This window comes from Dermacentor albipictus, chromosome 1 (genome assembly GCF_038994185.2).
Source record: "Dermacentor albipictus isolate Rhodes 1998 colony chromosome 1, USDA_Dalb.pri_finalv2, whole genome shotgun sequence".
Taxonomy (NCBI): Eukaryota; Metazoa; Arthropoda; class Arachnida; order Ixodida; family Ixodidae; genus Dermacentor; species Dermacentor albipictus.
In genome coordinates this window covers 52569301-52582038 of record NC_091821.1, presented here as the reverse complement: position 1 = coordinate 52582038, position 12738 = coordinate 52569301, and the positions used below count along the sequence as shown (strand labels likewise).

General features: G+C 46.8%; 1 protein-coding gene across 2 annotated transcripts in view; it reads left to right on the top strand.

Annotated features, from left to right (window-relative positions):
• LOC135911997 (nose resistant to fluoxetine protein 6-like) overlaps nt 1–12738 on the top strand; it is a 187916-nt gene that overhangs the window by 66191 nt on the left and 108987 nt on the right. The window contains exon 1 of one of the 2 annotated variants that reach the window (XM_065444373.1): nt 2175–2908. The exons of the other annotated variant lie outside the window; for it this stretch is intronic. Coding sequence (XP_065300445.1) covers nt 2512–2908 — 397 coding nt within the window. The 5' untranslated portion in view covers nt 2175–2511. Of the gene's footprint in view, nt 1–2174; nt 2909–12738 lie in introns of those variants that run through there. 2 annotated transcript variants of the gene reach the window in all.

Sequence of the window (12738 nt, the reverse complement as noted above, 5' to 3'; positions counted from 1 at the left end):
ACGGAACGATACATCCAGAACCAGTAGATGGAGCGCAGGAAGTGAAATGACGGGCCAGTTTCGGGGTGCGTTCTCCAGATAACCATGGGCTCATTGATTTCTTCAGCAGCATGCGACTGATATTGCCAGAGCTCTCTTGCCAGGACGGTATAGTGTTATGTCCCCCATCGGTGAAACGATAGAAAACAATTAAATTGCCCATACGTGTCGACCACGGCTGGCAGTTCCGCCTTCACGTTCGGGTTCATCATTTGAGCGCCGTACCGGAATGACTCGAGCGCGTAGTGCAAGCCGGGTGTACTGTTTCATTGCATGGCACGGCTACACTTTCCCGCAACAGCTGCAGAGTAGTACACTCGGAAGGCGTTAGTGACATTACAGCGCTTCTCGTTTACAATGTCAAGCATGCAGTCGTCGTCTGCGCAAAGGCTCGCGCAGATGTGCGATTCCATTGACTCGGCCGTGCCTGCAGGCGCACGGAACCGAGACGGTGTCAGCATCATGCGAAATAATTGGCTCAGCTTCTTGTTCTTTAATTAAAGCGAACAGTTTGCTTGGTATTTTTTCTTTTTTTGCAACCTCAGCCTGATGAGCAGATTGTGCGAGGAGATCGAGGTTACGACGAACGCCACCTTCAATTCCTCACACTTTTTGCGGTCATAGTAGTAGTCAGTGTAGTCGTAGTGTAATCACTTCTGAGGGCTCCGAAATTCATCGTTTTCCGGATAAATGTCGGAACGAAACGACGATTGAGACGTCGCTCATTTATTTCAGTAACACCTTCCTCACTGATTCATATTTGTTCTAGTGGCGACATACATCTTTTCGTGTTTTGCAGGAAGTGGCCGGAAATGCTAGGAAGAAGGAAGCCCGCTAATTTCAAATCGTTAAGTTAATTTCGCGGACCTCCTTGAATGCAAGGAGGCGACCGTAGTTACATCTGATGCGCCATTTCCTTGCAAGAACAGACCGACCCCAAAGAATGGTGCATCGCTCGTGCCACCGGACGCATAAACAAGTCTTCTTGGAAACTTCTTGCTACACGGAAGGTGTTGCTGTTTCTTTATTTTTTTTCGTTTTGTCAGCCTTTGACGAAGCCATACAGTTCGAACGAATTTCTCGATGGGAACCCCCAGATTGCGCAGCAGGAGTCTTCTAAACAATTGGCTTCCAGCAGAGCTTATAGCCATAAACAGAAGCGAAGGCTTTCTTGTCGGAGGAAAACGGATACAAAACATGTACTCATCGCATCTATTTATAATGACGACCACCAACCATGAAGATATACTACACCATTGCACGCAGGCAGTTAGAGAAAGAGGGGGATATAAGGAAGGCAGGGATGTTAACCAGTCAAGGGTCTGGTTGGCTACCCTATGCTGGGGGAAGGGAGAAGGGGAAGGGGAACAGAGAAAAGGAATAGAGACAAGGTATAGAGACGAGCAAGAGGGCTAATAAATATAACTGCTTACACAGCTGCGGCAGCTTGCAGGCCCGGACTCTTTTCAGTTACGGGTGACTTGCTCTTATAATGCAACAATTTATCAAAAGTCAAGCGGCTCTCCACAGGCGGTAACGGCGCACATGACTCAATTAGCGATTGCCCCATCAGCGTGTCTCCTGCGAACCGCAAGGCGAATTTCGCGCCGACAGAGGCCGATATTGTGTCACGAAGGCGACCCCCCGGCGCGTAAAGCAAGCGTTACTTTTGTTCTTGGCGCGTACGGAGGATGTGTCAAAGGCCCCTCCAGCGCAGGACACGAAGACAGTGGTTGCGTCCTTGGCACCATCGGTGTTACGCTGCAATTTCGCGCTAACAAGAGCCGCGGGTAGCTTATACGTGTTTTCATTTGACACAAGACGCTGGCATTGTATTCATCGATGTGGCGTTCTTGGCGTATAGTAATCTCGCACTCGGTGTGCCTAGTACCTCTGACGCCCCCCCCCCCCTCTTTTTTTCCCCCTATGCATTGCGCGAGTGGACCGCGGGGTATAGCATCGTGTTCACCGTCATCCCCCTCCCTCCCCTCAACCCATCGGCTACGCGCTGTCGGCGTGATAGCTCGCTTCCCCGCCGGCCAGAAAACTGTGTCGGCCTGTGGAAAGGGTGTGCCACTCCTCGTCGCTCGCAAAAAGGAGAGAAAGCCTTTGGCGCCGCACAAGCGCTAGCCGGCTCCTCCCGACAGGTCTCTCCGGCATCCTCCATCCGCACGCCCGGCAACTGGGCCCGCACTCCTCAGGGCCTCCGGTCGGGATCAGCTGCTGCGCTGGGCTGCTCTCACGTTCAGCTCAAGATCGGGACACACGCCATTTCGTCTGCCCGCGGTTTGTGCTGACGCTGACAGGCGCCTTCCAGTGAACGAGAGCTCCCGAAAATCATCACCGCAATACAGCGCCGCGCGGCCCGTCTGCAGTAAGCGCAGCTCAAACGGAACGTTGTAGCACGTGAACGCGTCGCCCGTCGCAGAGACAGAAACCTGATAGGCTGAACGTGCCTACGCCGTGGAGAATATGGGCCCGAAGCTTCGCTGCTGCCTCACGGTTCTGGCAGTGTGGGCGACGCTTCTGCTATGTTTCTCGCTGTGGATCCAGATATGCGAAGCCGACTCTTCAATGTCGTCGGCGCACGAAAAACTTCGGACCGAGGACAGCAACGGCGCAGAGACGATGCTGGCGGGAGGCCATCCGCGTGCGGACGGCGGCAGCAACGAGACCGAGATGGATGAGGGCCGACGTCTGTGGAAGGACCAGGAGGGACGGCTCAAGGCGGGCATCGAGTCTATCTTCAAGATGATATTTCCCAGGCTGGTGCGACTGGGATCGGAGGCCGAGATATCGACAGAGTGCCAAGCGGCATACTTCAAAATGTTCCTCGCCATTCGGCAGCTCAAGACGTGGGCTTTGCAGAGTGAGTAACAAGCAGCTGCTGCTGCAACGTTCTGTCGGCGGTCACCGTGCGTGCTATTTCCCAATGCTCCAACCCTCGGTAGTGCTGTTAGTGATTATATCTTCGATCAGGAGACCAGATTCAATTTCTGCTTCAGTATGATCGGAACTTCATTTCAGCCAGCCTCACACGACCTATGGCGCGAGCCCGTTGTGGCTTAAGCGCGGCGCCTTTAGCTACGGGTTGTGTTGTAAAGGAACGCAGGGCGTAGATGCGTCAATCAAAGCGCGATTACAAAGACGCAAAGAGAGAGAGAGAGAGAATAAAAAGGGCAGAATGGTCATAAGTTGACGTTTCACATCAGCGCTGCTGATATATATTGCGCCTATGAGCGAAAAAAAAGCATATTTTTCAATGTGTGAATCGCGCAAATACTCCCAGCACCAAAGAGTCATTGCGCGTTTCACTCTTGCAATATGCGACCATTTCATTTTTTGCCTGCTTACTTTTTTTATATAAGATTTCTGTGATGCTCTAACCACTTGTATCTTTTTTTCTGCGGAAGCAGGGACAAAGGAACTTACTCAAATTTGCTTTACAGGCCAAGCTGTGTCGAATATATATATATATATATATATATATATATATATATATATATATATATGTGTGTATGTGTGTGTGTGTGTGTGTGTGTGTGTGTGTGTGTGTGTGTGTGTGTGTGTGTGTGTGTGTGTGTGTGTGTGTGTGTGTGTGTGTGTGTGTGTGCGCGCGCGCGCGCACTTCGGAGCACTATACCTCTTCTTTCGCAATCATTTACCGCAGCTGTCCAAATACAATTTTCGTCTTTCACTAACGGCTAAGAGCAGCTAGTGCGCATTTTGATGAGAAGAACTGAATCAAAAACGGGAAAGAAACGAAAACTACAACGTTGCACGTGGATTCGATCGTAGTGACGGTTTTCGGCCACTCGCTGTACTTTCACCATCATAACTCTGAAACATGGCGCGTACCGAGGAAGAGCACGCAAGCACTGGCAAGCGCCTTAAAGAGACAACCAGGTGAATTGCGAGTGAATTGTCGCGTGTTTAGACCCCACGCTTTCCTCGACCCTCTTTGACCATGTCGCTCTACAAAGCAGGCAGGACAAGATGAATTGCACGGAAGGCTTTTTTCGATTTTATTTAATAAGCGCGTCACCCGGCTCGAAACTTTCCGCTCTAGAACATAGCCAGGGGAACTCCGAACCACAGCAATGGTTTCTTTCTGGAGCTAAAGCTTCTTTTTAAAGGAACCAACAGTCACCCAGAACGTGTCGTGAGATACTTGGTAGAAATAAATAGACTATTCCTTATAGTGATTCTAGCATACCGTTCGCGGTTCAAGTAGATATTACAATTTTAACTGGCACCTGTTGTCAAGGAATCCCTGTACGACGCAGTTAAGGTACTGCCGTACTATCAACTTTACAGCTTCTCATTGGCTGTACTCATTTTTCATTACATTAAGCAAGATTTTACATCCTTCCGCACTAAGTACTTAAACAGGAACCTTACCCATAACTTGCGCACTGTATCTATGGTTTGGTCTAAGCCACGCACAAATTATGGTACTCACATCATAGACAACCAAATAGTTACACTCTGTAACACTTATCCTTCAATGATCAACTGCATAAATGATTGCCAAACCCTTTCTCAATTTAAAAAAAAAATGAAAATGATGCTTTATTCTCCGGCCTCTCTTGCTTAGAATTGTACATTTCTTTTATTTTGATCAAGTGCTATTTGAATGATTCTCTACATCATTGTTTCCGTGAATTAGAATGATGAATTCAATGTATAATATTAAATCATAGGATAATTTGTCATATGTGACACAGTTTTGTATTTCTGAGCTTCCACTGATTTCTTTGACTTTGCAATGTAGTGAGATCTGCAGAATGCAGTATTTTGTCGTGCCGACCTGCTGTCATAATGTGATCCCGAGGTGAAGACCCTGTCAGGAGGCATTGTTGCCACCTTTTGTCGCGCCTCGTGGACATTCTGTACTATCTGTATGTCCGAATAAACTGAATTGAATTGAATTGAAAATTGGCATAGAGGGTCACGAAAAACGGTATATCGCTCCACTTGCGATGAAACCTTCGTACTATAGAGCTGGGTGCTGACCGCGTAACCGCGTATTACTTACTGTACGTAAGTCGACTGTTATTAAGTGCACCATGTGTATAGTTTAAAATCGCAGTCCTTGTATGGTATACGCGCTTGCGCTTTATTCTGTGCGTTTTGCGATCCAAACAAAGTCAACGCCAACCAACGGCGCTGCCTTCGCGACAACTAGTGGAACAACCATGGTGGGCCGGGCGTCCCTTAGGGGGGCGGCGCACACGAGTGCTTTTGTTTGCCAGTGAGTAAGCCGTCTTCTGTAGTGGCTCTGTGAGATACAAAAAGTCACTGGGTAATTGTGTCGCAGATAGGTGCCAGCACTTCATGAATAGCAGTATACTGGCATATCCTATCACTTCCCACAAATGCCGGCGTAGAATGGCTATCGCGCTCGCCTATCAAAGTTTCCAGCATGTTTGCAACGCAGGAATTTATAAACACAACTGCGACTGCGTATATATATATATATATATATATATATATATATATATATATATATATATATATATATATATATATATATATATATATATATATATATATATATATATATATATATATATATATATATATATATATATGCTGTCCGCGTTACCACTGTACGTTGGACACTCTGAGCGATAACCTTTACGTTGCACTCAAAAAAAGGAGGGGGGGGGGAAGAAAGGAGAGAGAGACGTAGCGCACATAGGAACGAAGAGATCACTTTTGACGGCAACATGCCTTGCACCGATTTCGATGAGGTTTTCTGCATTAAGAAAAAGATAAAATATAGTAACTGCAGCAAGTAGATTTTGAATTGTCATACAATTAAAGAAAGATTCCTAAAATTTCAGGATAAGAAGGGCTTCAAGTATAAAGCTTAAACTCTGTAACTCGGCAATAAAAACAAACAATATCACAACACGTAAAATGCACCTAATAATTCATACAAAGGGAACCAAATTAATGTATTATACACTGCTCTGAAATATATACAGCACTAATTTGTGAGCGGGACTTTTGTAAAATCATTTTAAACGTTGTAACAATTTTACTTGAGGTATAAATTAACTTACCAAATTTGTGCGCTTCAAATGCTCCAGCAGATGGAGTTTACAGAACTGCAACGTCTCTTTTTTGATGCAGAGTTAGTGGTTCGTAGACGATTCGTAGATTCCATTTTATAGGTTTTTACCTTTTTCGCAATTCTGGTAAAAGAATTACAGGCACCAAATGAAAAAAAATTCCTATAGTTGCTTGAACTTAACTTTCTCGATGAAATGGAACAAGTTTCATTCAAATCGGTCCAGAGGTTGTCGCAGAAGTGCGTAAAAGCGCCTGTGCGTTTTACATAATTTTGAATAGGGAAATCGCAGTTGGCCAATAGGTAAATTTTCCTATAGTATTTTCGCAATAGTCACGCAACATAAGCAGCACTTTCATTTGGCTATCAAGTGCCGCATACGTGGCAGTTTCTGCCTAATTTAAGGCCTCTATCATCAAATGGAGTTGACAGAATAGTTATGTCTTTCTTTCGGAATTGTAGCGTCGAAGACTCTATACCCGAACTTCCTGAAGATGTTTAATCTTTGTAGCGCTACGAAAGGGCGAACTTTCCGCTGCTTGCCTTTCTTCTTGTGCTACGCGCACACGGTAACAGGCGAATGAAGCGAAAGTCGTTCATGAGCGAACAGAGCGCAACCAATGACCGAATGGTTTAATTTCATCTTTCCGTGTTTCCTCCTGTTTCCGTGTTGTGTGTACATAGTGCTAGAAGAGAAATGCTTCGCACCCTTGTTCACTCTATGTTTAAAAGAGAACGAAAAAGAAAGACCGTTAAATGAGGGCCTAAATAGAATAAATTCTATTTTGACTGTTACGAGCAGAATAAATTCTGCTCGTAACAGTCACTATAGATTGCGACCTTCTCACTTAAATTTAAAGCTTGCTTAAATAAAACAAAATAGTTTTCTCCATAGCGTGAAAAAGAGAACTCCTATGTTCAGCGTATACGTTAGAATTCTGACGCCCCGAAGTGAAGCTTGTCATGGCCTGTTCAACAGCTGTGCAAAGCAGGTCTCAGGGGGCGTAGTGTAGCGTTTTATCCGCGGACGCCATGCAGAGGTCATGGCTCCCTCCAGCTTGACGTCTAGTAATCAGCGTGACTGTGCACAGCCAATGTTCTGGCTCGTCTATGTTATGGTGTCCTCGACGGTGGGCGTGGGCGACGTTGTCCTTGACCTAGTGACGCACGCCGCCCACGCAGCGGTTAAGGCAGCTCGACGCTTAGAATCACCGCGTTATTCGCCAAAAATAGCTCTCATCAACCGACTGCCTACACTTTCACCGAACCCCCTGGGCAGATTTTTTCTTTTACTCGCACTTTCTAAGGATAATCCATGCAAAGAGCGTTGCGCCTCGATAATACTTTTTGCATATGTGTACATGTAGATATCGTTATCGCGGTTACGCACACGGCATGGGAAGCGACGGCGTCTGAGAACCCAGCAAACTAATCATTTGGCTCTTGAATTTATGCACAAAGGGGGCAAGCACAAATAATAAATAGAATCGACTCCAAGACATTCGAATGAGATTTTGCCTCGCTATCAAGCAGAACCAGCGATGCGATTAAGAAGCGAGATGTCGACGTTTCTGGCCGAGCTCTATGGTGTCTGCCACGGCGTTACACGGCTGTTCCATGACGCATCCTTAAAAAATGCAAGCGCCTATGGTGTCTTCAAATTTTAGCCGTTAGTGGCAAGCGTTTTCTTATCTCAGACTGGGTCTGTCTTATCTGAAACAGCGCCAGTTCGGGAGCGGCCGTTCGCTCCGATTAGCATGTAATAATCCGGCTTAGTTTGAATCACACGGCACTTCGATACCGTGCAATAACTGACTTTACCGAAACTTCCAGTTAGTCACCGCACTAATCGACATTTCACACAGGCAGCCTAACCACGCTGTTCAGCCCAAAGTTACTAGACTAGCTTAGTAACGTTGGTTCAGCCAACTGCAGGTAAACCGCCTGAAACTGAGGTACTCTATATATATCAGCGGCGATGTCCTGTAATAGTTTAGCGTAACAACAATAAAGTTTTCAAATGCTTTACACGTAACGTTGGCTATAAAGGGAATGGCAAAACATAGAAATGTAATATTTTCATACGTTCAGATTTAAGAAAAAAAAAAGATTGCCATTTCTACGAACATTTTTATTGTTAACGATCAGATTGAAGTTGCCTTTCGGGTTATCGAAGTTTTCTCAAAAGAAAGAAAACGCTTGTGGATGATTTAGCAATCGTAATGAAAACGTTGCTCATCCCTCATTCATTTGCGATTCCCCGTTGAATGTTGCTTATTATAATTACTCTCAACTTGTGCCGTTCGGAGGCTGCGAACACTACTTCTTACACTGTGGCTGAGAAACACCCGTCGTGCAAGACGGCATTAACAACAATGACGACTACAACACCATGTCTTTCTCGATGTTATTTTTTTTTCTCGCTTCATATATAATAGGAGTTTCAGATATTGTGCAGCCAAAGTTTGGGGAGGCGTACCGCTGGGTGAACAAAGGAACGCAAACGGAGTACAAAAGAACGCAGGCCGAGCCGTGAGGCTTCTGGTACGCAAGAACGCCTGGGTGCGCTATTTCTAAAACTCGCTGCTGTTCTAAAGCTGTTGTCTCGCTCGCGTGGCCTGGTTATGTGTTCTGACAACTTACGCACGTGTTCTATTCTGTAAGCTTATACTGGCAACTGCAGAAAAAGAATTCCCGCCGGCAGAAAAGTGCCTCCTGCCCCCCGCCTCCCCCCCCCCCCCCGCCACCCCAAGTCCCCAGCTTGTCAAGAGGCCTTGACAGCTTTTTGACATCTGATTGGCGGGGGACTGCGAGGGAAATTACTGTCCGTTGAGTATAGGCCGGACAGAGGGAGTGTGGCCCATACGCACGAGCGGGATAGAGAACAACAGTACAGCCGCGTTGGGACAGGAAAAAGAACGCGTGACGTGTGAAGAGCGAAAGCCGTGATTTGTAGATACTCCGAACGTTGGTGCACCAGTGCGCGCCCGCCGGCAGCGCTTCTCACAAGGGTACACTGTAACAAGGGGAATGCCAGGGCGGCGGTAAATGGTCCACATTTCCTGCTTACACACAGGAAGCGTGGATAATATATATATATATATATATATATATATATATATATATATATATATATATATATATATATATATATATATATATATATATATATATTGTACCGATGGCCTTCCAATAGAAAGTGTGCAGTGCTGGAGTGGTGCTCATTATGTGAGGAACCCGTGGACAGAATGTCGTGACGCACAATGCGCATACGCTACAACGCCTGCAGTGTCCCCTGCCGCGACAGCGGGGCAGACGAAAGACGAGCACAAATGAAGAAGCGAATGAAAATTAGACATAAAGTAGACATAATTTATAACGCGTATATAACGTAAGGCACGTTGCATGAGTCGTTAAGTGTATGCTGATTTTAGAGAATTCTATGCTTGGTTGCAACTCGCAGTATAAGACCAAACTTCTTTTTTTTCCCCTCCATTATTAACGGGAGTCTCACCCGTGCTACTTGAGTTGGTGGGAACTACTTATCGGGCCCTAGCTGCTTCGAAAACTCTTTACGCGCCCAAAACGCCACTGCAAAACAACGCGCAAAGCACGTGCGCGTTGCTGTGCGCTGACTTGCCTTGCCGCACTGCCATCGTAGCTGCGATGGCAGCGCTGCCAAAGGCCAACCACTGTGTGAAACAAAATGCCGTGTCGCGAGAAAGCGCGCTCCTCAAAATAGCCCACTGATATACTGGAAGCAAGAGGAAGCACGGAACGTAACGCTGCAGCAAGCTGTCTGGGCCGCGGCGGAACGCTGCTATTCGGAAGCGCAGTGCTGTGTTTATTTTTTCGTGATCTGCTCCCCCAGCGACGGTCACAAGTCGAGCTCAAAGTGGGGAAGCGCGCGCGCTCGAACTCGTGACGGTCTCCTCGGCCGAGTAGCCCACGACAGGAGGCCCGCCTGCCGCTGAGGAAAAGTTCCCCGAGATCCGTCAACGCTGCATATGAGCGAGCCTTACGTGGTCATCACGCCCGTGTTCGCGAACGCGGTGCATATATGCAAAACCGCGCCGACCGTGCAAGGCGGCGGGAGCGCGCGCCGACGCGAGCTCAAACATTTAAGGCGAAAGCCTTGTATGCCATAGAGTTTCGTACAATAATTATTGTAGGAAACTCCATGTTATATGCTCCACGAAGCGATACATCTGGCGTCCGATGGTACCAAAACGCACGTGACCAAGTGATGACGTCACATTGCCGGCGCTGCACCTGCTGCGGCTCGCTCTGCGAAACGCCACGGCAACAGACCTGGCCCTCTCCCAAAATTGGATTAAGATAGGGTAAGGTGGATCAGAGTAGATTAACGTGGGTTAAGGTTTGTACAAATTGGAGCAAGGTGGATTGAGGTGGAGATTTAATTTAAGGCGATAACATAGGACAAGTCCTCACGCTTTCGCCTTCACATCAAGTAAGGATACTTAAGTGACTGTCAACTTTTTTGTTGTCATCGTGACGGATAATTGCTGTTTTCCTTTGCTTGTTCCTGCCTTTTCCCATACAAAATGGGGAAGCGTCTTGTGTGCGCGCGCGTACCACGTGTATACTCGCCGTCGCCCAATTAACAAGGTTTGCACTATACGCGGCGTGTACGTCGATGGCCGCGCCACTAGTGGCGGCCTTGCGCAGAACGCATGGGAGAGGAGCGAGCCGCGCGCCGTAGCACGCCGTAGTTTGTTGCGTCGCTGATAGTGCTTCTCCGCCTTATTTGTGTTTTCAGAGCAAAATAGGCAACACCCTTCGCATGTGTGGGATGGCCAAAGCTTCCGAAGAATGTCGAAGAAAAATTGTTGCAGGGTGGGGGGCTCAAATACCGGCGAAAACGTGCCGGTGATACGGTTCCAATTATTCCCCGCAAAGCCTCATCAGCAGGAGCAACGGTGGCAATGGATCGTCGCTTCGGCGCGAAATTTCTTGTTCTCATCCTTTCCTTTGTCGCTTCGGTGTTTTTTCTTTTTTATTATTATTTTTACTCGATTGTAGTTAGACGCGTAAGCGACGAAGTTCGTCTGCAGTGCAACATGCGGTTTAAAGGCATTTCGCTAAAGTTCGGAATGCCGTTTGCCGCTTATATTGTTTTCCGCTTCTTTACCGCGTTGGGCTAGCTAGGCAGCACGACTGCACGAGCGCATTGTATTGTATGTTAAAGTTACAGAAGTTTGCAAGAACTGAAATTGTTAGTTTTATGTGGCTCGGTAAATCCTCGCACCAGCTGTCACGCACTTCATGTTTTTACATCGATTTTATGCGTGGCTTCGCACATGTTTAACTGTTGCTAGTTGCTTCATGCATAACTCTTGATTCTTTTAAGCTGCGAGGTTTTCACCCTGCCTCGTTTGTAAAGGGTATAAATCACGCTGTGTCTTATCGGAATGACACCAAGCAAGTGCTTCTTTAACAGCTTTATTCATTTCGCCCGAGGGCATCTTAAATATTCTGGTTTTTTGGGAAATGTGTTTAGAAAATAGGTAGCTCAGGGCGAGAATTGCTAATAGTTCCTGCATATGGTATTTTTGTTACATTTTTCGCTGATCCATTTTTCGCTGAATAGTTCGCGTCACGTTTGGTAAGTCATCACACCTTGATGCTTTCTGAGCAGACTTAACACGCCGAGTGATTTGTTTGTTTCACAACGTAGTCGCTTCTTGCAAGTGAATTTTGTACTCAACTGAATTATTTCTTATTATGCTTACGCCGCATAGGACTAAATCCGGCCTTGCCGCCAGCGCTGGATCTAATTTGACTGGCGCTGCTCTGCCTTTAAATATATCATGTGGCACCTCTCTCTAGTAACATTTAAAAAAAACTACTGCAAAGTTAGTCAGACTATAGCTTTGTACGTTTCCAAGCAGCTCCCTTAGGGAATTTAAAATTGCAAAAACTGCAGCGCGAACGGCAGTTCATCGGCGGTACAGCGCTAACACGCGCTTTTATTAACCCGTGCGTTTGGTGGCTTCGTTGACTATATAGTGTACGCGTTTCTATCAATAAATTCGCAATTATTCTTCTTCAGGCGACTTTCACTACACTTATTCGGCGGCGTCACATGTATTCATCGGCAGAATAATCACAACGGCATATGCAGACATCGCACCGTGCGGATTTGTTATCTAAGTCTGCACTAACGACGGGTGCTTATTACTGAGGTACAGAAGCAGCATTACGGCAAGGGTAGAATTTAAAAAAAGAAAACACGGTCGAGACATCGCATTAGTCAACAAAATTTGTCGGCAAGTTTGTCGGCAAGAGCTCCACTACATGTAAATGGTCTTCATGGCGTTTGTCTGCGGGACGCACCTGGCGCGTATGTGGACCATGTTGCCCCAAACACCGGTAACATCTTGTTCATACCCGCTCACACAGAGGTCTGCGTCTTCCCTACAGCTGTCACCGCAGAAGAAGCAGTCTGGCGCCCGAATAAAGGACAAATCGCAGCCGCGAACTTCAGTCACCCTTGCTGCAAAGCGTTGTCGTCTGCTACTGCTCCCACGCGTATTGTTGGAAGCGCCCGCTAGGTGGCTATCAGTGGCGCCTCTATAGGCGGTGCACGCGGCCTATAG